This window comes from Gymnoscopelus microlampas, assembly GCF_963454915.1.
Source record: "Gymnoscopelus microlampas genome assembly, chromosome: 15".
Lineage (NCBI taxonomy): Eukaryota > Metazoa > Chordata > Actinopteri > Myctophiformes > Myctophidae > Gymnoscopelus > Gymnoscopelus microlampas.
Window position 1 is genome coordinate 17,968,027 of NC_139952.1, and position 27,839 is coordinate 17,995,865.

Here is a 27,839-nt window from a genome sequence, read left to right on the forward strand (position 1 = left end):
GTACACTGGTTACACTGTATCTGCCTGGGTTGGACAGTATAGTTACTTCGATATTAAACAGAAAAATAACGCCTTGGATGTATGTAAATATCGCTTCAAGTTGAATAATTGAATACGTTTGAGCTACAAACGGCTGTATAACTGTATTGAAACGCGGTTTAAGGCCTGTCGTGGGGTTTTGGACAGTACAATTTCAGGGTAAGTGGAATGATACATTTCCTTCCTGCGTCTTTTTTTCCTCTCTCGCAGGAACAGAACTGCTTGCTTTTATTATTTTAGACATAACAAAATAAACACGTATAATTCGCATTGTATACGGCCTTGAAATCTACATGCGTGTCGTGATGCCAGTATTAAGGATTTTAAAATGATTACATTACATACTCCAGCTCGAGAACCTACTTCTAGGAGAGTGGTAAAAAAAAGGTAATGGCTGTCCGTCGGTCGGATTCGTATATTGTGAAATGCCTCAGTATACAGTATATGTGTCATATTGTACAAACCCCGATTTATTGTGTTAAGATCAACATGGGCAGTTTTGATTAATGGGTGGAAATTAATCGCACAGCTCATTTGCTTGTACGCTAATGCGATCCAAGCTGTCAAATCATATTATTTACCTGTCTGCCCGTCAGTGGGGGCCTATACTTCGCTCCATAACGTTAGTCACACCATTTATAACATTGTTTTGAGTAATGCTAGTCTGTAATAGTGGCCGTGCTTCATCGAGCACTTTAAACCTATATGCATCGGCTATTTTGGAAATAGCTGATCCTAGATCTGCTATTTTCAAAAACTCTTGAAATAAAATGTGGGATATTTGGATTTTTTTTTTAAACATTCTAACAAAACATTTATGAAAATATATGTTCCCAAATCCAACCTCAAGGAGCTCACTCCAATAACATGCTCCGTAGCCCTAATGGAATTAAGTAGCCAATAACTACACAGATACTGGGCCTTTTGTTCAAAGCTGCCCAGCAAATAGCAGGTTTTTTTCAGTCCTTGAGGTCTGCGTATTATAACAAGGGAAAGGCTTAGTTGAGTCGTTATTATTCGGTGTAATATTGACTAATTTATAACATATTTTTTTAGAATACATTTTGAAGCCCTGGGAACAGACATGTTGGAGTGCAAAAAAAAATCATCAAATTATAGAAATCTTGCCTCACATTTCTTTTTCTATAACATCTGGTGCCAAAAGTGCACACAGAGAAGCAACTGTATTACAAATATTTGTATCAATCATTGCCTTATGGGCAACTTCAGGTTTCCATAAGGAATACGTTAAAAGCATGGACTGCGGCTTAACACAGGACTTTGTCATTTTGGTGTCATGCAGACACAATTTTCTGTGGGATCCCAAGAGAGCATACTAAAGCTGTTGGGCCAGAAGTAGGCCAGTTTGACAGTGTCATGCACCATAGTACACCCCCAACACTGATGGAGTCATCTAATGTAGGGAAGTTCAGCTCTGCACTCATATGAACAGAGAAAGCACAAAAGACAGGCTCCAGGGCATCTGGGTCATGTTAGTAGATAAGGAGCTTGGTGTAATGTGTGAAATTAACCACAGATATAGTTTGTTTAGTAATACTCGTCAGCTCTATGATCAAAAGGAAAGTTAAAGCCAAACTATGTTCTGGAAATCCCATAAATCTATTTCTGCGTCCAGGCATGAGCAACAGTAGGATATCTCCCTAGTCCTGACAGGGGTCTAGATAGCTTAAACATGACATTTTGTGTTTGTATGTAATGGTTAAAAAGACTGTACTGTGATCAGAACATCACAGGTTCGATATCGGCATTATCCACAACCCACAACCTGTCCTGAAGTGTCATTGAGCAAGGCAGAGAGTTCCTACCTGCTCACTCATTGTAAGTCACAGCACATTGGCTAAATGCCTATAATGTAGCAATAATCTAAATGAAAAGTTATACTGTATGTGAATACAGTGTGACTTTATCTCTCTCAAATTGGAGTAGGTGGTATTAATAATTAGATTTCCTTTTTGTAGTTCTCTCTGATTCAGCTAAATTGAAAGGGTAACAGCCCAGGGGAATCGGTCAGCACAGAACCTAGGTTTTATAAGGGCTACTGTTGTCTGCTAATGATCATTTTATGGTTAAATTGAAGGGGAAGAGGATTTAAAAGGTTAAAGGGAATGGCATGCCACATGGTAAAGGAGGTATTGTGTTGGATTAAATACTGTGGTTCATGCAGATCATAAAGTGACTTTAGATATGACGTGTTTGATAGGCGTCATCTTTTGTATGTGTTTTGTCTCCTCTGGGGAACTGTTTTTGTAACGTTTGTAGTGGTCAGTGTGATATCATTTGTCAAACACTGTCATATTAAGCAAAATCTTGACAATGATTTATGTGCAGAAGCCTATATTTGTAGTAAATCTGTTTTGAATTCTGTAGTTACAGCACGTGTAAACTTATAATTGTGTTCTGGAACTGCAGAGGTCATAAAGGTGGGGAAGCAAAACTTTGATTCATGGTTAGGTAATGGTAAAGGTAGACTCGGCAATGAGACAATTCCTAATAAAAGAAAAACTAGACACCTTCCAATGTAATTACTGTCAATCATGCTTGTAGGCTACATAAATATTTAATTGACAATCAATTTGTGTTCTACTTCTTGCTTTCCTTTTTCTTATCAGCAGAAAGTTGCTTTTTATTATGTGGGCGATGTTACAAGTCATTACCTTTAAATCACACAAGATCTTCAGGCAGAGAAGTCATCAGCATTTCAAGAACTATTTTCTGAGAGGTCTTGATGTGTAAGCCCTTTTTTCGTGCCAGGTTGGAGGACTCTCAGGGCTTTGGACTGTTTCACTGACCATATCTCATAAAGGTCACTGTCACTAATTGCACCACTCCAAAACATAGAAGTGCTTTCCCAGAGGATGATTGCACTGTTTTTCCTCATCAAAGAAATGTTTATATGTTGCTAAATTGTCCTTTGGGTGATACAAGCAAAATGCATGTGGCCCAGCCTGGTGTCCCTATTTGTGCAAAAAAAAAAAAATCCTATATCAAAATTGCCTAATGGGTGGGTGGGTCGGTGGACCACCGCAGCCCTTGGGGGCCCCCGTAGCACTGATGTCAGACACAATAGAAACCGATGGGGGCCATCATGATGAACAACACCGATTTGCACGTTGCCCCTGGGTGCCTCTGGCCCATATATGGGCATATCCCTAGGTGTGAGGGATTAGCGGCCCTCACACCTATGTCTCGAAACATTCCAAGAAATAGCAGAGTGCGCTTGTAGAACTTTTCCTATAGTCATATATAGGGCTTACTTACACCCTTGCATTGTTTTACATGAACACAATATGTTTTTTTTAATCTACTCAAGTGGTTAACCAAGGTGGCAGATTCCTGTCCTCCAAAGATAATGAGGCAGAATTTGCACATCCCAAAGTTGTTCATTTTCCACCGGTACAGGTGTCTGTCTTGAGTCATCCCAAGTTTGGGGTTGACTTATTAAGTGCATCTCTTTCTCCTCTCTTGTTTCCTTCATGTCACAGAACGAACAGGGTTCGACTTGGTATAGGGATCATTTTGACCCAAGTAGCGACCTCATTATCTTGGCATCCAATCGGTCCTCTAGCTTGCTCTTAATTGAGCCATCAGTGCCTTGAGGGTGTAGAGGAGGGATGAACGTGACAATTACAGTAATGAGGGGTCAGCCATGCAGAGGTTGGTGGGCAGAATAAGGCTCCACTCGGGCCCTGCAGGGTAGACCCGCTCACACCAGTCCATAGCAAATTAAAGATAATATTGTAGCCTGACTGTTACAAAGTTTGGAGAGTCAGTATGTTTTTAATCATGTTTGCCTCTGGCAGTGGCAGTTTCTACGACATTTCTTGTTGTGGTAATTGTTCAGGGTCAGTGATTTTCAGTTAAAGCTAATGACTGAATGATCTCTGATGTGGCCTGCAGTGTGCAGGACTGTGCTCGGGAATAGGGCAGTAATAGACATAAAAAGCTCCATCCATGCACAGCACGGAACATGGAACCCACATGGTCTTTCCTTTGAGTATTAGTGTACATGCTCTAGGCTTATCCTGATTAAGTGCTAGCCTGAGCGCATGTAATGTTGTTTGATAATAGAAATCATTACAGGGATTGAACCCCTTGGAGATCATTTGATTATCATTGTCGCCACTACCACAGATTGTTAAATGGCCATAGCCTATAAGTAAAAAGCTGCTGAGACAACAATTTTCACAGCACTTCTCAACCCAAAATAGATAAGGTTTCTTATATTGAGTGTGTGTCCTCTCATAAAACAGTCAGTGGACCTTTTGTTTCATTTACATTTGATAATAAAACACCTTCTGAAGCAGCTTTTCCCGTCTGACTTCAGAAAATTATATATTATAGGTTATGCCAATCAGTTGTTTTCAACAGAAACTATTGTCTGCAGGGAAAGCCACTTTTACAGCCATGAATACATAATTGCTCACAAGCTTGATAATGGAAAATGGTCTGTGTATGATAGGCTATATTCTACTGTATTATTGTACAATACATAAACATAGAACATTTCCATTTCGTTTTCTCCATAGTCATTAAAACATTAACGTCAACAAATAAGTCAGTGTTGGTGTTGGCTGAACATCAGTGCATTGTTAACAAGTCATAAACATTTGTTTTATTTAGAATCAGAACAAATTGCATTGTCTCATCACAGCCAGGTTTGCAGGTGTAAAAAGTGGGTGAAATTCATTTTGTACAAGCTCAATCATAGTTTTCAGGGGGGAAAAGGAGGGTCAGAGAATGGGAGAGCAAGGAGAAAAACATTGGAAAGAAACATTTCAAAAGAAGTACAGGAAAGACTTCAGGAGATGTGGGGAAAACAACAGAGCTCTCTGCTGCTCACCCAAACATCACCTGGAAAGGGCTGGAGAGGTTGACTTAACACATTGGCCGTACTGCTGCGGTCAGAATCACTGTAGCCTAATGTCTCCTCACGTCCAAGACACATGATACCTTGACCATGTTGACAAATCAACTTAATATTCCCATGCTCATTCTCAGTTAGGTTATTTTTGCATATTAAAGCATGACAGAGACACAGCGGGTCATCAAAATCATTAAGGTTCATCCTATAATCTTACAAAAACGAATGCAATTCGCACATCACTTGGTTGAGGTGCTTGGTTGGAAAGTAACATGAAGAAAAAGAATAAACCCACACACTCATCTGCTCCAATGTAATTTATTGTTACGTTTCGAGCCAACGCTCTTCATCGGGTCAAACGCGATGAAGAGCCTTGGCTCGAAAAGTTGTCAATAGATTACATTGGAGCAGATAAGTGTGCGGCTTTATTCTTCTTCTTCTTCTGATTTTTCTTTTTCTTCATCCTATAATCTGCCTGTTAGATGGAGATTTGTTTAAAAAATATATATTTTGGGCTGAGGGTGGCACTATAAGGTTGATGGTGGCCCCTTTAATGGTTCATGTCCATCCACCACACAACAAATGTGCTCAGCAAACACAATTTGCCCCTTCCATTTTGAGATATCTTGTGTCCAACTGGAAATTATGGCCTAAGAGTGGTGCTAGAGGAAAGGCCATGGGGTCGGACTCACTGATTGGCCGACCAACGTACATAGCATCCTTAGAGCGCCGCCACTATTTGGGCTAAAAGGAATTGAAATGCTCGCGAAGGGCCTAAAGGGGAAGACCACTCATTTTCAACATTGAACTATGTCTTTAATACACCTTAGAGCTGTTGTGTGTAAATAAGAAAAAAGTCCCCCCCCATAGTTCAAAGTTGAAAATGAGTGGTCCCCCCTTAAGCGCACTCCGCCAGCTAGCTAGTAAGATCAGTTGCATATTCTCCATTTAACCTCACAAATATCCCACAGAAAAGCATGAGCTTTTAGGGTCAACACTGGATGGGGAAACTAGCCTACATAAAAGCCACGTCTGAGTTCATGTACAGATAACAGCATGAAGTTGGACAGTTTGAGCATCATGCTTTGGTAGTTATTGGAACTCAATAGATCCTATCAAACAAAAACCATGGATACAAAACAATATTTTCGTATGGTCATTGGTGATTGTTGCAGCCTTGTTATTTATTTAAAAGCAGATTAGTTCAAATGTAGTTTGAAGAGGGTGTTCTTTAGTGTTAAGAACATTTCCATTTCCAGAAATACTGACTGGAATTTGCGTTCGTTTTGCTTTAGTGATTTTAAGAGCAGCTAAAAAAAAGCAAGTAATTTGGAGTGAATTGTTTAGCTAACAGAAGCTGATGTTATTGGTAACACAGCACAGTAATTTTCATTACTGCAAGCATAAATGCTGAGTGTGAGCGCTATGGACATGATATCCACAGCGATACTCCGCTCAAAATGCGATTTCTGTGGACACCGTCACGTCCCTTTACTGTGTACTGCTAGAGATTAGCACCCATACTACACTCAATTAACATTCTTGTCACATCATAAACAGAATATAACATTTTGCACAACTAGCCCAAGTTGTGTCTTGACACTAATGAGATTAGATGATCTTATTCCTTATGCTTAAATCTGCCTGCAACCTGTTCAGAGGAAATGGAGAACACATTAAGGCTTTCTTTCTCATAACAGTGCAAGCTTTAGGTGGAGTCAGCAGAAAGAATTGAGTCTTGGGACCTCAGGCTGTATTGCCCTCCACATTTCATTGTAATATAATAATTGCCATCTACTGTGCTACCCCTCAATTGCCCATTTTCAGGTCCATTGTATGACATTCAATCCATTGTAAGCTATCCGGTTATGACCCCCCCGTCCACCCCCAAGGAAGACGGCATTGATTGTTTTCTTTTGTTTTTTTATCTTGTAGAATATAATTCATATCGTGTCACCATGGCACCAAGGGGAAACTGTACAATTTAACAAAATGTTGATACGATGATGATCATACGTGTATGGTTGTTTTCACACATTTGATTATTGGACTGTGAAAAAAAATCTTCTTCAAGGTTGTGCTTTATTGTTACATCTTGTGTACAGCCTAGGTACACAGGAAAAAAGTGTCCTACTGTAAATCAAGTTATTCGAACCATATATAGCTTGCTGCTTAACAGAAATTAAAACAAAAATATATTTTAAAATGTATTTTCGTGAACGGAAATAATGAACAGATGACTTCCAGATGGCTTCCTTTCTCAGTTTTCGGGAGGTGTAGTTCCAGATTCTATATTAGCATTTGGAGATTGTCGAATATTTCTTAACCGACTATCTCTTAACCTAAAACGAACTCTAACCATAACCCTGGCCCTAACCTTAACTGACCTTTAACCCCAACCTGCGTCTTTTAAGGATAATCCTATAACTTGGGATATGGATTTCATGGGATAACTCCCATGAAATAAATTACATTTTCCTTACCAAAACATTGTCACTTCGAGGTCGATTTGGTCTGGCTTTACTATCCTCATGGGGACTTTTTGTCACCACAAGACAGTAAAACATGGTATACACATGCACGCACACACACACACCTTACATAGACATTGTGGCATGAAACTTTGGCCAGCGTGCCGTGCAGTGTTTGTGTGGGTGTGTGAATGAGATTGTGTGCGCACACCTGTGTCCAAGTGAGTGTATGAGGGAACGTTGTGCTTCTTAGTCTGACTCTGACAGAACTGACACCATTGTCCTCGAGTAGTTTGTTCTGAGCAACAGTCTGTGGTTACACATGCTATTTCAGTTGCTCCTATAAATGTGTGGTGTAACTACAGGAATATAGCTAATTTTAGCTTTACTGAAACACTTAAAGTCCGTGCAAATTAATGCATTGTTTTCACATAATCAGAGTCAGACTCTTGTCATTTGTTATCTCTCTGATACTCTCACATTGTGCCTACATGTGCACACATGCCTTTATATTAGCCTCCTCTGATATGACTGATAATATAGGCTAATATTGGAATAATCTCTCTCTCTCTCTCTCTCTCTCTCTCTCTCTCTCTCTCTCTCTCTCTCTCTCTCTCTGTCTCTCTCTCTGTCTCTCTCTCTCTCTCTCTCTCTCTCTCTCTCTCTCTCTCTCTCTCTCTCTTTCTCTCTTTCTCTCTCTCTCTCTCTCTCAGGACAGGAGTGACGTTTTCTGCACCACTACAACACCAGAGAAGTTGGCCAGTGTTGTCCCTTTTGAGTAAACAATGAACTAAGACACTCCCCTACACACACACACACACACACACCCTGCTCCCCTCACTCAGCAGTGCCCACCATCTACTGGCTTAGCCTTTCGTCAATAGAGTAATTTACCTTGGCAGACCACGCCAGGGCAGAGAAATGTGTGTGTGCGTGTGTCCCTGCTTGCATGACTGTGTGTGAGTGTTTGGCTGTACAAGTAAGTAGGCTGCGTTCCCTCTCGCCGTCTGAGAGGCACTTCTCTACTTGACTGATCTCAGCATCCTTCTCCACAACTGCAAAGCATCATGGGGAGGAAAAAGATTCAGATCCAGCGGATCACCGATGAAAGGAACAAGCAGGTGAGCCCCCCCCCCTCCCCCCCGCCCCCTTTTCTACTCCGCTGTGACGCACTGTGAGCTTGTAGATCGTTTATTTGCAGCGTGCGACACCATCGTACGACCAAGTATAAATTAAGCATTTTGGCTCCGTTTGGCTTCTTCTCTCTTTTGTTTACGTCGAACAAAGTATCTTTACATTTTATGGTATATTCTGTGAACATTTTTGGAAAATGATCCGATAGATGGATTCTAAATAATCTCACTTGGCTTGCTCAAACGTTGCTACGCAGACCCATGATACATACCCCAGAGGTCTTGGCTGTCCCGCCGGGGTCAGTTTCATGGACTGGCAGCAGCAGTAAAGAGTAGGACATCATGAGCAGCACAAGATTTGGTGTTAGGGTTCAGACTTCATTCTTGGCTACGTGTGTTCCTGGCAAGTGTTTTTTTTTTTTTTTTTTGTAAGCCATGGAGTAGTAAGCATCGGGAAGCCAATCATCTCAGTCACACGAGCCCCAGGACAGCTGCTCCAGATCAATCAATCCTTCCGTAGCAGCTGCAGTCCTCCAGGACACATGTGACTGTTCTGTCAGTGTAAGAGTGTACTTGTGTTAATATTCATCCATGCTTGTGCTGTGTGTATTTGGCATAGTTGACAGCTTTTTTTTTAAAGAAATGCATAGAAATGCTTTATCATAGTTAGAGGAAATGGCTGTTTTGTATTAGACCTGACATGGCACAGGCAAAGATTTGTGAACAACTCCATGCTCCGTCCGATTTCCATTCATCGAAGACTCGAGGCTTAAGTCTGCAATTCATTGACTGAAAAACATGGACACACACAAAACCATAAGCGTAATTTACACTGGGGACACCCAGGAATCACTTGAAATGTTGAATTCCGTCCCCACCGCACCTCCATCCATGGCAAAAACAGCTGCTCAGCAAATTAGAACACTATACAACTGTATTTGTTGTTACATTAGTTCCCATTTGCTCCTGTAATTTCTGACCTTAGCCAATAGTCTGATCTTGCTTATTGTATTTAGAGTGTCTTCTAAATGCCTAAATTGTAGTAAGACCTGTGCTAAAAACAACTGGCAACTGGCCAATAGGAATGCATAATGAGGGGGACAAAGTAACTGCCGTTTACTGTAGCTGGCTTTGTGTGAAGCAAGTGACTGATGGCAGGAGTGACTGCGGTAACAAAGCAGCGCAAACCCTGTTAAGGGACACCAAAAATGTTCTGTTTAGCCGTAATAGAATTGGCTTTGGCTCCCGTACATTGTCCAGAAAAAATGTACCAAGCAACTGCCCATTCAAGGCCCCTGCACACAACATGCATATATATTACGGCTGTCAAAAATAATGCCTTAACCCATGCAATTAATTTTCAATGTGTAACGTGAAGTGTATGACTGGAAGTATTTGTTTTTGCGGTATGACACCAGCCGCACGTTCTCTTATGACTCTTTCCTGGTGGAAAAGTCTCCCTGCAACAGCAATATACACACACACACACACACACACACGCACGCACGCACGCGCACACCCCTGCCCACATGGAGCAGCCCCTCCTCTCACTGAAATAGTTTGCGGGTCTTGTCATGGTGTCAACTTGTTGAAGATCATAAGTGCACAGAGTCTACATGAACCTTCGATTGAGAAATCTGAGATGGCGTTCTGGACAAAAGTCAATTAATATTTCTCTAGTGCGATTTGGCTGGACTTTTGTTCAGAATGGCTAAAAAACGGCAGAAGTGCTGTTAGGAAATATGTAACATTTCAGACTAATTAACAAGTAAGGCAAAGGATACAAACAAGCCCATTTGCAAGCAATACAGAGCAGTGCCAACCATCCTTTGCAATACCAGGAGTATGATGATATAGCTACTATAATTCTATAACTATAGACCTCATACATACAAAATTGTGAAAATAGCCAATCTACAAGCTCACAGCGCTTCACGTTGTGAGCTTGTAGATTGACTATTTTCACTACTTTTGTGCGACAGTCTTGTATGATGAAGTATATTGATAGTACTGTCGCTGTAAAGGTGACCGCACACTGCACAATATCTGCTGTCTTTGTGCTGTACAGTAGGTGGAGTTTCCATATTGTAGCATAAACATCAACTTGGCACAATGCACAGTGTAATGTAAAGATCAGATTAAGATGGCCAAAATCATGCTGTCTGCAGGCACCTTAAATCCATGTATTCTTTACCTAATCTATACCTGACAGTAAACTGATTCTGAAGAAGGATAAACCCAAACTATATTTTCTGTTGTGCAGTCTTCTCTCTATTAGATATTTATTTTTTTATTGAGAAATTTGGAGAAAATGTAGGTAAGACATAATTAGCAAGGTTAGGCCAATAGGCATACAGTATGCGTGGGTGTGGAGGCCTGCTACTATGCATGTGACAGGTACAACTTTTGACAACTTATATATACTAGTCCATACCCAGTCGACGCATCCGTGGGGGGATATGCGCACATGATCTGGCTACCCGGGAGGCAGTTCGTCCCATAGCTGGACAGCCCCGTAACCATGGCGACATTCTTTTACACAAAAACGCTAATAAACAGCTGAGATTTGGTTAAATCAAAAAACGGGCTTCACAGTTCCGTGCACATGGTAATGGTCAATGGCTGTGTGCAAATTCAGGTCACTTGCTCCAGCCACTGAGGAGTAATGTTGCACATTTGGAAATGCATTTTGGTCATAGAATCTCTTTGTGGGGTAGCTCAACATATCAAGGCATCTTTTTTGATAAAAGTGCCACATTTGGCAGATATATTGGAAACAAAACTGGATATTGGCTGTGGGATCCATTTTTCAGGACGGCCACCATCGGTTGGTCAAACCTTCCTAACCTACCGTCTAGTGACAATACTTCTAAGCGTTTTTAAATCCTTATACAGAGATTTAAACAACCAAAACATAGTTTTACTGCTGTAATTTGTTTTTCTTTGTGACAGTCCCTCCCCCTCGCACACACATTGAAGTTAGTGAATATGACATAAAGTTCGTTTTTTCCACTTGAAAATGATGAAAGGCAGACAATAATGTTCTTGTCATACTGGAATGTGTCTGAATGGAAGAATCTTTTTTTTTTTTTTTAGATATTTTGTGGGCTTTTTCTGCCTTATTTGAGTAGTTATTAAGTAGGCTGACAGGAAAATGGGGAGAGAGATGGGGGGGGGGTGACACACAGCAAAGGCCGTCGGGAGTCGAACCCGCGATGCGCTGTAAGACTGGATTACCAGCCTATGTGGTATGCGCCTGGACCGCTAGGCCAGCGGGCGCCCCGATGAAAGAATCTTCTTTTTTTTTAATCGCTAATAAGGAAAATTAGGAGAGAATTTTGGAAATATTTTCAATATTCTTTTCAATCCAGGTGTGTGTGTGTGTGTGTGTGTGTGTATATATATCTATATCTCTCTCTCTCTCCAAACCTTACCGCAACCAAACCAAAATCAAACAAATTACAGGCCAATGTACTGATAATAACTTAAGCTTAGTGAGGAATATTTATGGCATCCATATTTTCTGATATAGTATTCATCTCATTAGCACCTTGTTGTAAATGAGAGAAACCACATTCATATAGAAAGAAAACTGAGAAACTAAAGCAGAGATAAATCGTAGTCGGAAAGAATAAGTGAAAGGAGCACAGAAGAACAGTAATTCAGTTCTCCATCCATCTGTCACAATTCATTTTCAAAACGTGTCTGGAATTTGTCAACATTGTTTCAGTATGCACAGATTCAGAGTCAGTCAGCGGGCCGTTCATTCAGAGCTCATCTTTACATATTTCTTTTGACACCCACTGCCATCTGTTTCCCCTCCCCTGTTCCCCTCAGGTGACCTTCACCAAGCGGAAGTTTGGCTTGATGAAGAAGGCCTACGAGCTCAGCGTGTTGTGTGACTGTGAGATCGCCCTCATCATCTTCAACCACTCCAACAAGCTGTTCCAGTACGCCAGCACTGACATGGACAAGGTCCTGCTCAAATATACAGAGTACAACGAGCCTCACGAGAGCCGGACCAACGCAGACATCATCGAGGTAAACCGCTGCACCGTTCACAAAGTTCTCCCAAATCATTCATCTTGATATCTGGGATACCCAACTCCTCTATTACAGGCTTTAAATATATCATGCTTTATCAAAAAAACTAAATGTCAGTAAATCACAATCACATTTGGGTTTGTGTGGAGGACGGTGGTGTAAATGTGTACAAGAAAGCTTGTATTTTAGTGGGATTATAAGTATTCTTCGTCTCATGAAACAAATTATGTCATTTTTATATTTCAATAATAATGAATTATTTTTGCAAAATGTATGAGCTGTTCGGGAAAACGTGGATGTGTTAATGGTGCTTTTGTCAGAAACTTTTCCTAAATATGATGGTGTTGTATAGAATACCTATCCTAAATTCATTCTCTTATTTGATTCACACTATAATAATCCATGACAGATTATTTTTATGTATTTAGGTTAATGTAATTGACATTCGCCCCGTTAACCAGAAATTCTCTTGCCTTCACAGACGTTGAGAAAGAAAGGTTTCAATGGATGTGACAGCCCAGAGCCCGATGGAGAGGATTCTATCGATCAAAGCCCTTTAAACGATGACAAGTACCGCAAGACCACTGAGGACTTGGACATCCTCTTCAAACGTTATGGAGTAAGTCTGTCCTAACACTTAGATATAATATATACTTTGTCACCTAACCCTTTCGATGCTCTACAAACATTACAGATCTTCAACTGAGTCGAGAATTATGTATTTCCAAATAATGTCTTTTTTCTTTCATACCCCATCTTTTAACTGACATTTTTGTACTTGATGACGAAAACTTGTGTGAGTTGATATGAGCAAAGCCATAATTATTTAACCTCTCCGAGGACCAGTAGCCTTGGTGTTGTAGAGATACGACTAAAACTGAAGTTCTCTCTCATATTCTAGCAGTCTACAGCCCCGCCCCCTACGTTCTCCATGCCAGTCACTGTCCAGGCATCAAATCAGAACACGTTGCAGTTCAGTAACCCTGGCAACGCCCTGGTAACCACCTCCTATGTGACCTCGTCTTCACTTTCCGATCCTCACCTACTGTCGCCACAGCAACCGGCGCTCCAGAGGAACACGGTATCTCCTGGGTTGCCGCAGCGACCAGCCAGCGCAGGTGAGGAAAGGATCCAAGGGCATTCTAATGCTTGTGCTAAGACTGAAGTTATCCCTTGACATAACTCATCAATTCCAACAGTAACATGAAAGCAAGCCTGAGCACTCTCTTTGGTCTTCAATTGTAGTTGTCTCCGCTTCAGAATGTAATTGTGACTGTTTTTGTCAGGAAAGCTGTATCTGCTAGATGTTATTGCAAGGACAAACTTGTTCTATAAACATGTAAAATAAGCATCTAAATATAGCTCATTCGTCAACCTAGATTTGACAGTGTGGAAACTCACAGATCAGGCAGTGCTTGGTGATAAATCCTCAAACTCATTTTCCATGAGTGACATCAAATTACAGTTGGGAATCTTCTGCGAATGACCTCCAAACACTCATTCCCTGAACACACTCAGGGAAGAGAAAATTAAATCGCATATGAGTGATTGGAATCAACACTGGGAAAAAAACACTATTTGTTAGAATACGTTTTACTGTCATGCAAACAATCATTTTGCTAAAGGAGCGGTTAAATTGTACAGATTGTGGAGTGATAGAAATGTATTTGAATAAGCAGGAGAACAGGTAGCATGAAGGGAATAAAGACAATAAACAAACACGATGAGCTCAAAACTTTCCTCATGCTTTACAGCCAAATTAATAGATTATAATTTACTGCTTGCTTACTTTGTTTCCTTTGTATAATTATTCAGATACTTGCATACATGGATTTACTCGGTACATTAAGATCTTTTCACATAGGCAGCACGCCTGCGTACCTGCTTGGATCCGTGGTTCCAAGCGTTGCTCCTCATGTGAATAGACGTGTTTGTACACTTCGTGTGGAAGACATTTCAGCCCAGTTCAGCTTGGTGACGGACATGCGGGTGCGTGCGTGAGACTAGCATGATCGTGACAGTTTCTCGGGATTGTGGCCTCTTGTCGCTCCGCCTGTCAGATTTCCCGCGTCTCCCTATCTGCCCGTTCGCCTCTCACTGAAAATGAATGACTAAATAGGCGTGTCAGTCGCTCTCTGTGTGAAAAGGCCTTTATACTGTAGATAGATACAGTTGAAAATGTTTCTTAGTCAGAATGTTATCAGCCCCTATGTGGGAAAAGGAAAACAAGACAAAAATTGTATAAATATAAGTTTGTGTATGATTTTAACCATGGGGGCAAAATTATAGTATTCAAGTCCAAGGACGGACTTGAAATGCAAGAGGCAGATAACGGACATGATAAAAGAAGCAGCTGATTCAAGATTTAAAGAAATACATGGGGTAGTAAGCAGAAATTGATTCAGCAGCAGAACAGGAGTCAGGTTATTGGGAAACATTCATTCTGAAAAGACAGTCAGAGAAGAAGACAGAGAGACTCAGATAGTCTCACGGTTTTCTCTCTTGTTTTAACAGGGGCTCTTCTCGGAGGTGACCTGAATAATTCGAATGGAGGATGTCCGAGTCCAGTCCGTAAGTATCTGTGAATTGCCTAATTTATAATACAACGTCTCAGTTTTATGAATGAGACATATACAGTATGTGTGCAACCGTAACCCATCCAACTAATCCCTGTCAGTAGGCAATCCTGCATTAGCATTGCTATCTAGCGATTTAATGCTAAATTGGTCTGTAATTGGTACTAAAAAGGTAGTAAAACATCTTAAATTGAATGTGCTGATACCTGCAGATAGCGTTTTCATACCTGTATTGTGTATTTCGTCATCAATTCCTCAATGACCTCTACATACAGTATGCTAAGCAGTGACACTTTCCATCATCACTAGACACACTGACTTGTTCTGACTCTGAAATGAAGGATGATTCAACCCCTACCTGGCTTACACATAATGAATACTTCTACAGATCTATGGTCAATATCGTAGAGGAATCATCGGTGTTGTGTGTTCTAAACTTGGCATACAAACAAGCAACTATATTGAGTACAAAAACCTTGCACAGCACAAAACAGTGGCAGCCGATCTACATGAATGTGTCTTAAGGAATGGATTGTTTTGATGGATATTAATAAAATGGAGAACTTTGCCTTGCCTTTCAATAATTAATTTCATTCTGGATTACTAATACACTGCTTTAAAGTTGAAAGCAAATGGACAAAGCATCATGAGAAATAATTATTAAGATAATGTAGAGGTAATTAATAGTTAGTTAACATTATTGTTCATCTGAACAGAAACTGCTCAATTTCTACAAGGCAAGTTGCTCCATTCAACCAACTACCTAGCAGCCAGTTGGTATTATGATTAAAACTTTGTCTCAAAGTTTATCCGTGAAGTTGATTTTCATCTCAGTTTAGTTCTTTCCTTTATGCTAATGTGGCCTCAACGCACACTGTTTGCCAAAACATTTGAATGTTCGCACAACTTTTAGCCTTTCCTGGATGTTTTGTCTTCAATATACTATATGTATACTACTTTGTTCGTTCCTTTACACGCCTGAGCTTTGTCATTGATTTCCATTCAGCTTCACCTGTTTCCTTTCCCCTGCAGCAAACGGATACATCAGTGCCAGGGCCTCCCCAGGCCTCCTCTCAGTCTCCAATGGCAACAGCCTGGGGAAAGTAGTTCCGGCCAAGTCTCCACCACCGCCCCCCAGCCCCCAGATGGCCAACAGCCGCAAGCCAGACCTGAGGGTCATCACCTCACAGGGTGGAAAGAGCCTCATGCAGATGGTGAGCTTAAACATGCCGAACCTGTCTTAAAGAGGGCTGACTCGCTTAACGGGATGCACTAAATTCATGGGCTTAATCTTGTCCGTCTCTCACTAAACTGTTCTCATCTTTAGTGGCCAGCTTAGGTACTTGCCAGACTAACCAAGCAAGCAAGCATATCATTGCAGGTATAATATTATCTTGGTGGAGAAATGTTTATGGCAATATTAAACCATTTAGACCGGGAACCCCTATATGCAACTATACCTTTCAATCCGGGAACCTCTTTTGGGGTTGTTGTTGCTATGTACAGTATATAGCAACATAAATGTTTTGTAATTTTTTAATAAATATTTGAAGTTTTTCAGAAAACTTAAGTCAGGATTTAGAAGGTGTTTTTAGAATCGGCCTCAGGTCTAAATGGGTTAAACATAAAAGTATTTGATTTCAGTATGTATTCAAACAAAAGGCATCCCATTGACGAACAGTGAATTAAAGAAAGATTTACTGTCAGTACCAGCAAAACATGTGCTACAAAAATAATGCATTTACCTCATTGGATGAAGACAAACTTGAAAAGGTCAAGTGGAAGTGAAAAGGCCTGACATTGTATAGAATCTGCCTGATTTGTTGTCTGTTGTACTGACTGGAATTGGGAATAAGTAAACACTAACCATTTAATACTTGCTGCTCACTTACTATGAAATTCAATTGTAGAAATGAAATATTTAACCAATTCAGGTTTCAAGTGTATGTATTAAAACAGTTGATCATAAACCAGATCAATGGTTGTGAAGCATCAAAACACAATTTTAGTGGAGAAATCAAGCATCGCCTTTATTCTGGAAAAATTCCTTTGACTTTCTTTGAAGATTATATCCAGACAGAATGGTGCCTCACATCAATAGTTTCCCTTTATTATACTTTCCTTTAATACTGGTACCAGTATTAGGTGTCATCCTGACCAGAACAATCTACTTCTATTGTGATCTAATGGGATATATCACTCATTTATGTAATTTTGAAATGTTTCTGTATCTGACTTAATGTTGTGCCCATATTGTCACTATACGGTACTTTAATGCTCTTGGTTCCTAAAATAGCTCCTCTAAGATAAACGGATATTAGTTCTTTGCACATACCAGCTAGGTTCAAGCATTTTCTTTTATTGCTTGGTATTTTATGTCGGTTTGATTTTCTTTAACTTTCAATTACTTTTAACTCATTCACTGCCAGAATTATTTCTGGCCTGTTTGAACACCGCCAAGATTTTTCATTGAAAAAAAAAAGTACTCAGGAGCCGAGATACAGAATTTTTAAGTTTTAAGTTAACAAGGAAGTGGATGGGAGTCTATATCTTCGAAAAATCATATCTCCTTGGTCTTTGGGTCAAAAAAAAAAAAAAAAATCTAAAAAAAAAAAAAAAAAAAAAAATAATATTTTTAATTTTTTTTAAAAAGTCGTTTTAGTCGTTCTTGGCAGGCATGGCTTATGGACAGAAGTCGTTTTAGTCGTTCTAGGCAGTATATGAGTTAAGACTAAATAATGTATATGTTTATATACAGTATAAGTCAAAGGTCTGGCAAGAGAGAAATGTGTTTCTAGAATACTATTATTGTTTAGTAGCTAATGTCGGCCAATTCTTTATTAGAGAATTCCTTCTTCTCTACATCCACAGTATAACACTGATCGAAACAATCAAAACCAAGAATCCCCCCCCCCCCCCCACACACACACACACACAGAGTTATTTTGGAGGCATAGATTTCACTGTAATTTTTTTCTATGCTTTTTAGTTTTTGTTATTTTCTTACTTTTACATAGCTACAGTATAATAACCTCAGGCCAGAGTTGTAACCCTCTCTGTTACCACCTTTTGCAGACAGAGGATGAGCTGGAATTGGTGAACGAGGTGAATTTCCCCATGTCAATCACTCGCATGAGTTGATGGCCATCAACTACCTCCACATTAGCATGGATGCAATGTCCTCATATGTGTGCCTGAGAAAAGATAGTTTTTCCTTTTTGATCTCGGCAAACTGGCAGTTCCGGGCCGCCACTGGACTGCATGTGGTTCAAGGCTCATTGTTTTGTGGTTCCAGCATGATTGTGTACAGTCCGAGCATCATACTCGTATGATCTTCTTAAACAAATTCTAGTTCTCTCTCATTTTGTAAATGCAAAACTCCATGGTGGCCAACGCTAACACCCACAGCAACGTTGACAAAACACATTCGGCTTGAATGAGATCTACCGTAGTTTAGTAATAGGCCCATTTTCTCCATTCTATGACAACACTTGAAAGCATGGATGTCTTTTCACATGGCAGTGTGGTGCATGTTCCTTGTTCACCACAATCCCACACTGGTTCTCATTTTCACCTACTGTACCACCCGCTGTACCACTGAAAATTTGTGATCTTAAAAAAAAGAAAGAAAAAAGCTGGTGTTGCATTAAAGGCATTTCACTCAACAATCTTTTCTGATGTGATAAAGCACACAAAGCACACTTTTTCTAAACAAAAAGATGTAATAACCTGCAAGTACCACCTTTTTCTTTTTCTAGTAGAGAGACACTCATTGCTGCATTGGAAATGAGTGGAACCTAGTGTCACTTTCCACAACCAGTTCCGTTGTTAATTCAGAAAAAGTTTCATGTTCGTTTTTTTGTGGGTGTTCCACTTGTATTTGTTTCTATAACAGTCCCCACTTGGCCTTTTTGTTATGATCTGATTCAGCTTAATAGGACTGTCTCGTTAAAGTTTTTGCGTTTTTCACTGCGGATGTGCAGTATTTGTCCCTGTCTGGTTTCATAAAAGTCCCAAACCTCCTGGTAGCACGGCCACAGATTCAGAAACAGTGCAGCACTGCTACAGTACAGTATGTAGTGGAACCACAGACTACATTGTTAGCTTAATAATTAGTAATTAGTCATTAGTAATTCATAGGTTGGGGTTCTTTTGCTTATTTTTGACGTCATCCTCAAGTCAAATATTAAACCAAACATCTTAAAGGTTCACTCCACACTGGGAAACTATATTTTTTCACATGTCACAAAGCTGATGTGAGATGTATTTTGGACACTATACCATTTATGAATCCAGCCTTATTCACATTTTCATTTCAAGCATGTCAAAAGGTTACATTCATTGAAAGATAATGCTGATTGATTCTCACCAACATTTGTCTCATGTGTTTATTACATCTAACATCTTGTTTTCCTTTCTGGCAGAACGCCCAGCGGTTGGCAGCAGGTGCCCAGGTGGCACAAACGCTCACTACGCCAGTGGTGTCTGTGGCCACGCCTAGCCTACTAGCACAGGGCCTGCCTTTCTCGGCTATGCCCACAGCTTACAACACAGGTGAAATTATAGTAAACATATCCTCAGAATTCAAACTCATTCCGTTTTTCCCCCCCTTCTATGTATGTCCTTATACTGTATCTGCATGTTGGTGGTGACATACAACACAGAACAGAGCGAAAATGTGTTCATAAAGCAAGGTTGGAAGAATGTGCCAATTAAGGAAAATTCGAAGGAGGAATTGCTTCAAATTTATGACCTGCCCTTCTTTTTGGTTCCTAGAGTACCAGCTGACGAGCGCTGACATTACGGCTTTACATGCCCTGACGTCACCTGGAGGCCTGGCTTGGCAACAGCAACAGTCGGTTACTCAGCAACAGCAACAGCAGCAGCAACAAACACAACAGCAGCAGCAACAGCAACAACAACAGCAACAACAACAGCAGCAACAACAACAACAACAACAACAGCAGCAGCAACAGCTCAATCTCGCGTCACTCAGTAACCTGGTGTAAGTACAGTTGATTCTTGATTATCTCACTGACCTCACAGCCTTTTCCAAGCATCTGGGTTGAGTTTCCAAAAAACACTACCATCATCCATGGCCTATGGCTGGGATGAACCTGGTGGCTGAGACATTTTTGGCAAACCGACAAAAGCCTTTTGCGTACTATCTATGAATCCTCTGGGCAATGTTGATTTTTTTATTTTGTTTTGTTTTGTTTTTTGAAACGCAATGCTGCTGACTCCAAGTCAGCTAGCATGGTGTCCCATACCATAACTATGCTAGCAATTCACATTTCCTGAATTGGTGAATTGGTCTCTCACCAGCATCTCACCATCTCAGTTTCTTCATGTCTTCACTTTAACCGGTACCCTATTATTTAGGACATGGTGTTGACATACAGTTCTTTTGTTGCAGTTATCATGGAGGGAGAATGGAGATGATGCGTTATAATTGAGATAGTTGATTGTCTCAAAGAGTTAGCAGTCTTGGACATAGAATGCTACAATATTATGTCTATGCTATATTATAATACAAATATACAACAAGATGCATTATATACATACATGTACACTACACATCTCTGTGGATTGCAGACAGTGGACTTGCGTCAATTGCCACTCATAACCCGGCACGGCACTGTTCAGGTCGGCATGCAGACAACAGAACTAGGGCCAGACATTATTTGACTAATTGCCAACATCGGTGTTGGCATTAATTCCGCCGATGTTTCCCAATTTTTTACCACTTTGAACTTTGGGTCCCTATTTTAGGCATGTCATTACAGGTGAACAGCTTGTAGATCTTTTTTTTTTTTTTTTTTTTAATAGGGCTTACAGTAAGTAAGTGGTTGAATAGAATAAACTAAAAAGAACATATAAGCTATTTGTGTTAATTTGTATTTATTGTTTTGCGTATAAGTGAAATGTTCCGAAATAGAAACTTTAATCAAATCAAAGTTTTTCAAATTGATTAGAACATTTTGCACGTTTTGACAAATTATCGGTGAAAACATTGGTAATCGGTGGTCTAGGACTCTCCAACATCAAGATCGGACCCAACAATCTGGCATTGGTCGGGCTCTGCAGCAGAACCTTGAAGTATGTTCTTCTCCTCTTGTCCACAGCATGTGGGGCGTGGACAGACAGAGCGGCGAGCTGTCTAGCCAGGTCTCCAGTCTGGCTGCCAATCTGAGGTGAACAGCCAACCAGTGTGTGTGCGTGGGAGTGTGTCACATGTAGGGCTGGGCAATATATGATATGACACTAGACATTGTCTCGGCAATATTCAATATCGTAATCAGGGTTGCCAGATTATAATTTCCCCGCAAGATTTTATTTGAAAATAGCCGATCTACAAGCTCACAACGCGTCGCATTGCGACGCGTTGTGAGCTTGTAGATCTGCTATTTTCAAATAGCTGATGTATTTGTTAAAGTGCTCGTGTGGCCCATAGTCGCTTCTTTTGGGCTGGTTTTCCTAGACCTGGTTGCTTGTTTCTCTCACAGAATCTGGCAACACTTATCGTAATATTGTGATACTGCATAAGTGCTGGTTTCAACCACTAAAAGCCTTATTTTACACTATTGTCAAATAGGTTCAAATACAATAGAAATAGCAGATCTACATGCTCCCGACGCGTTGTGAGCTTGTAAATCTGCTATTTTTGAAAAATAAAATTGATATTATTGTCACAATATCGATATTGAGTTATTTGGTCAAAAACGTTGTCCATATGGCCCAGCCCTAGTCACATGTCATAACCTTTGTCTGGGGCACTCTTTAGTCCACCTTTTGATGGAAGGGACTCTATTTTTGTGTCTTCCTTTAGATTTTTGGCTGCCATTTATTATTAAATAAACTGATGTGTGCGTGCATACATGTGATTTCACAGCACACACACACACACACACACACACACACACACACACACAAAATAACTCAATCTGCATAAAGGTAGTCACAGTTTTATTAACCATAACAATGACCTATTTCTGGCTCTACATGCTCCAACTCTGTGCCTATGTATAGTTTATTGATACTACTGTATACTTATATTAAGTCATCAATACTGATCATTTAATAAATGATAGTTGTATAGGGGAGCAGCAGCCAGAGAATTGTTCATGTGTCGGAAGTTGATGGAAACTTTGCAAGAGTGTTGACTGGCTATTGTGGAAACTTGTCTGCTTATGAATTTTGAACTTCATAATGTCATTGATTTCATACATAATTGAGTGATATCAGAAAATCGCTCGATGTAAAATTGACTAAAATACAAATGATGTAACAAATAGACTTTATGCTGAAACACGATTAAAACTCAACAAAAACAAACTCCCAGACCTTCCGTCCTGTGATGTTTAGAAAGATATGGGAAAATGAGGAGGAAATAATGATAGATTCATTATTTCAAACAGTCATCTTTTGTGGGAAGATTTCATAAGCCTCTCACTCCAAATGTTGAGAAATATATTTTTGTCTCTTTTCATCGAGTAAGTTGTGTTTTCAGCATATTATACAAACCCCCTGATGCTAAGTAGAATGTTTTGATGCTAATCAAATGTTGCTCTAGTGTTGACCATCCAAGCTCTATGACTACAGAGAAGTCAGTTTTTTGTTTGTTTTCTTCTTCTTGGGTTTTTTCCCACATGCTTTTCAAATTCACCTTTTCCTTTTGGATGCAGGCTCCAACATTTTCTTTTCTCCCCACAGTGTTGGCTCTCCGTCCAACCTGCTCTTGGGTAGAGATGAGTGGTTGGGCCGGTACTGTATCCCACTTCCTGTTCCTGTGTGTTTGTGCGCTTTTGGCTGCCCCCCTCCCCAAGCATGTCCAGTTATGTCTGCAGTCAGGAAAGAGACATACTGTAGCCCAGGATTCTTTTAATTTTAAGTTTCTTCACAACATAGCTGACTCATGGCAAATCAACCCGTCATGCAAATCATTTCATGCTTCTTGAGCTGTTATGTGGGTATTTTGGGTGCAAGATTATTGCATATGCTTGGAAAGTGCTTGGAATGGACTGGGTTGTTGAATCAGTTGGTGTGGCTTCTCCTTGTCGGTGCTGTGCCTTGTAATTGTCAGGTTTCTATTTGTCTGACATTCGAGTGACGCGCTAGTTACTCATGTACGCTTTCTGTCCAGTGACTTGGCAATTATGAAAGAAAAAGAAAAAGTTTTTCTGTCTTCTCTTTCCTCTAGTTTCTTTTTTCATATGTTCTGTCCCCCGTCTTCTACTTTCTTCTCTCTGTCTCTCTCTTTGTCTGTCTCTCTGTCTGTCCTTCATCCTTCAGGCCTGTGACCCATATACCTCAAGGCGCCATGCTGACTGTCAACACCAACTCTAACATTAGCATCAAGTCGGAGCCTGTCTCACCCGGGCGGGACCGCAGCACACCCTGCCCGCCGCCCTCTTCCAATACGCCGGCATCAACCTCCGGAGGGAGCATCCTGACCGCGCCACCTCAGTACCCTGGCTCCCTGCTCTGCTTGGAGCCCCCGACCGGCCGCTCTCCCGCTGACAGCGTGAGCAGCAACGCCAGTTCGTACGAAGGCAGCGATCGCGACGAGTCCGGAGCGGGAGGCGGCATCACGGCAACAAGCACCGTGGGATCTGCCGCGGGTTCTGTCGGGCGATCCCTGCCCTCTGACTTCAGCCCCTCCGCCGAGCTACTTAGAGTGCAAAGTGAATCGGAGCAGGAGGGCGGTAACGTTAAGCGCATGAGATTGGACGGCTGGGTCACATAGAGGCCGACAGGGACGCCCACCTGCAGTCCTGGTGACACTTAAACACCTACCCATCACCTCCACATGCTCATCCCTGTACCCTCCCATCCACTGCCTCAACCCCACTGCCAAATGACACTATCATCACACATCTGCCTCTGTCCAAAACTGTACACCCACCTATCCCGCTGATTTGTCCAGACTTTTGAGGCTTTGCCAAAACAAATTGAAATAAAAAGTAAAAAAGAAGAAAAAAACACTTCTGGGGGCATGCTCTGAGTGAGGGAGGTGTGGCCCAGTAAGATTTTGTGTCTGTGGCAGGGCAGTGAATATAGAGAGAAGGTAGAACCTCAAAGCAAATGTGGCTTGAATGAACAGACTCCCATATAGTATTTTTTTCTTTTATTTTTGTTTGGCAGAACTGAGGCTTGCTTTGAAGACTTTATGCAAAAGGATTAACCGAAAAACATTTACCTTTCACGTGGTTTTGGTGCTTAAACCAATTGTGAAACAGAATCTACGTTGTTGGATCCTGTTGACAGCATCACATTTATGTATGTACACTGAGCACTGCCACATTGCTCACAGTTTGATTGGTGGCACAGTGGCACACAGGCTGGTTGTCCACATGGAACTTTGAATACCATATTGACTGTCCACTCTCGCTATTACAAATCGAGTGTCATTTATTTGCAGTGAGAACTGTTCATTCTCATGAATATACCTTCCAAAATGCACTTTTGGAAGCCACTGTACCTGGACGAGTATGGTTTGTGAAGACTGTTGGCTCAGCATAGTGGCTGGCACTGGACAAAGAGCCTTAGACTGGCTTCCGGGTAAGAATAATTCACCATGAATGGATCCCTCCCCTGCCACATTTACCATCCTCCTCCCTGGGCCAAAGCCCTCAGGTGGCACTCTGCGGTCAACGTGTGCCCACCTACTACGGCTAAAGACCCAAGCGTCATGCCAGAGTGCCAATATCAACCTCCTCTCTTTGAAAATGCCAAATGCCTCTCACCCATGGTGCAGGGACACCGGAGAATATCACTCGCACTCTGACACTCCCACAGCAATGACTTATGATACTATTTGTGAAGCTAGCAAAAATAAAAGCGCTTTGAGTCGGCCGTAGCTCTCTCCTCAGTTTGGGTGCTTCTCCAGTCCTCACACCTCGCCACCTTTTAGAACGTGGATGGAAGTCGTCGCACCAGAAATCCAGCCAGCGTAATAAAAGCTTAACAACAGGAGCTAGATGCCATCCACTTTAAACGTGTAGTCAGAGTTATTGGAGCCTCCGATGGCTTTTGATAGGGAAGTATTTGGTTCAAGTTTAAGTCCAAGTGTTCTTTATCTGTTGGTATTTTAAATCTGTTTTGAGGGTCTGTTAGTAGTCCAGAAGTAGGAATTCTGACTTTGTATAAAATCACTCCTTATACAAAAAGCTTTGATGTCCACCCTCTAGCAATCTACTAGCTCTCCTTAGCTCTTTGTGGTGTTTCAAAAAGTGAAAGGAACAGACGTTTTCTATATTTCTACCGCTTCAGTTGGCAGCAAAGTAAAATAGCTTTTCAGCTTGGACGATGTGTATGTACATATGAATATATTTGCATAGACTTTGCTAGGTATCCCTAAAACAAGCAATGTGTTAATTCTCAGTGGATCTGTTTGCATATATGAGTGTGAATTTGATATGTTTCGAGCTACGATGCAGGGGTTAAGCCGCACATTGCTAGTGCTGGTGAATCGGACTCGTTTCAGTAACCTATTTTATGCTAGTGTTGATGGTGTGTGCACTTTCTGTCTCTCACTCACAGAGGCCTGCTTGGTTGTGGTGTCACTATGTTCTCTAACCACCGATTTTAAAATTTGATGTCAAAAGCCACATAAAATTTGGATGAAATCCAGATGGACACAGACATTCAAATTTGAATAATGTGAAGACTTAGTATACCTTGTTTCTTCATAGAATTAAGACTGATGTTGAAATCATGAAAATCTAGGCTCTATGCATTGAGCAAACATGTCTAGACTACCTTGAAAAGGCATAATCATGAACAAACTTCTGTTAAGAGGTAACATTCTGCCAAGTTCTCATAGTATACAGATTTTATATGAAAACTGTATACAATCAGCATCGGTTTCTACAGATCATGCATGCAGGTAAACATGTCGCGCTACTTCTTAAAGACATGGGTTATGTATTCTCTTGCAGCAGTGTTAAGTCTGTGTAGGGGAAATGGTGGGATAAATGGTCCAGGTGCACAAAGGTAGCAGACTCCTGAATGGATGTTCAGCATGGCTTGTCCTGGGCCCTCCCATAGTGCAATGCAGTGTTTGCAGTGTATCTTACTCGCTGTTAAAATGTGAGAGCAGATGCTGATGTTTGCACTTTTTTGGGGCAGCTAACAATGAATTAACACCCCCCCTGCTACCGATGCTGTATAGTGTTGCATGCAGTGTGTGAGATTGAGAAAATGTCAATGTGATACAATACCATGTCAGTATGGTAGGAAATCATGCAGAGGTTCAATTGCGGACATACATCCAGCATCACAATATTTTCCATGATTAGGTCATTTTACCGTCTCTCATGTAGGATACCAGGTTTATGCATTTGCTCTATTAGGAATTAATAACTGTCACGTGGCCATTTCCCTTTTGAACCAGACTCATTTCAATGGAAAGACTTTGCTCCATGGGAGCAGGTGGTCGAGTGAAATATGTGACACCACAGCATTTGGCCTCGACATCCTGCCATATGCAGGTCATTCATGTACAAAAGGTTCTCTGTCCAATCTAGCAATTTAGTCTCAAGACAATCTTATATGAGAAATGAAAACCTGCACCCCTATTTCTTGTTGTGTACAATGTTTTTTAGAATCTCACTATTTTTGGATTGTTAATTTGTGCTGGTGACAGTTCCATTGTCTATTATTATTATTATGATATTATTATGGAGCTTTTTATTTCATTGCTATTTTGTGTAGGATAGCCAACAGTTTTTCTTTTTTTTTTATTTGATGTACCTTATCATATACATATATAGTACTGGTTTCCTTTTTTTTTAAACAACTTGCTAAAAATTGCACGATCAGTTATTGTGGTATTAGCAAATGCAATGAAGGAAAATACCAGTTAAATGCTGCAGTTTTAATTAAGATATAGAATATATTTATAAAATGGGGGAAAACAACTGAAATTTAGCAATTCATAAAATTTGAAAAATGTACATGCATGGGATAGCAACAAGTAACAACAAAAGATATGTTACTTACCATAATGATAAAGGACATGCATCACAAATGAGTTTAAAACAACTCAGAAAAATGTAGCATATGAAATACTAAAGAGGAAATTTATAGCTAATATATTGTGTTCAGCTAGTCTGCTTTGGGTTTTGTTGTAAAGAAATATTTCTTTTTGTTGTTTTTCGAGAATGATATACAATTTGTGTATATTTTCATATACAAAGTATGCACTGATATGTTACTAAAATTCTATACCGCTTTTACAAAAAAAGTGTTTGTTGTACCAAAGTATCCAAGTCCCTTGAAACCTTATCCTTTTTGCGTATGTTTTACCGTATTTTATATATTAAATAGACAAACTTGAGTGAAAGGTGTATGTATCTGGTTTATTTGTCTGCATACTGTGATAACAATGGTAATAATTTGGATGAGTTAAGGTTTTAGGGCTGAACTGACATGGGTTGTTCATGACCGTTGCTGCAAATCATCTTTACTGCCACTCTCCACTGCCTGTAATTGAATAATGCATGCTTGAATCCTCAAAAAAGGCGGCATACAAGGGCCTGTTTTCTATACCAGCATATGGTCATTTATACCTCAATTGTCTTACGTTGTGTTAAGTAAATATAAGGCTTCAAGTGATCAGTGAGAATGACCTGAGCTGTCAGATTTGCCAATATGAATTAGAATTTATCCAAGGTTTGAAATATTAATAAAT

At 40.5% G+C, this 27,839-nt stretch overlaps 1 protein-coding gene across 5 annotated transcripts; it reads left to right on the plus strand.

Moving 5' to 3' along the window:
- LOC311062138 (myocyte-specific enhancer factor 2D homolog) lies at positions 1-27,485 on the plus strand. 5 transcript variants are annotated; one of them, XM_084080962.1, is made up of 12 exons: positions 1-198; positions 8,106-8,513; positions 12,363-12,566; positions 13,051-13,188; positions 13,471-13,687; positions 15,084-15,140; positions 16,178-16,359; positions 19,570-19,699; positions 19,922-20,150; positions 21,271-21,339; positions 22,859-22,909; positions 23,438-27,485. In XM_084080962.1, the coding sequence occupies exons 2-12, from the start codon at positions 8,460-8,462 to the stop codon at positions 23,889-23,891; spliced, it is 1,785 nt and encodes a 594-aa protein (XP_083937088.1). In that variant the 5' UTR covers positions 1-198; positions 8,106-8,459; the 3' UTR covers positions 23,892-27,485. The 5 variants fall into 5 exon arrangements, with proteins under 5 accessions (XP_083937088.1, XP_083937090.1, XP_083937089.1 ...); XM_084080964.1 differs by having other exon boundaries at positions 13,474-13,687; XM_084080963.1 differs by having other exon boundaries at positions 8,111-8,513.
- Positions 27,486-27,839: the final 354 nt, after the last annotated feature.

Bases quoted from the DNA above. Each gene is read 5' to 3' on its own strand.
- LOC311062138 (XM_084080962.1), top strand. From the start codon at position 8,460: ATGGGGAGGAAAAAGATTCAGATCCAGCGGATCACCGATGAAAGGAAC. The intron at 20,151-21,270 runs GTAAGTACAGTT...TCTTGTCCACAG, and splicing joins GCGTCACTCAGTAACCTGGT to CATGTGGGGCGTGGACAGAC. The intron at 21,340-22,858 runs GTGAACAGCCAA...TTCTCCCCACAG, and splicing joins AGTCTGGCTGCCAATCTGAG to TGTTGGCTCTCCGTCCAACC.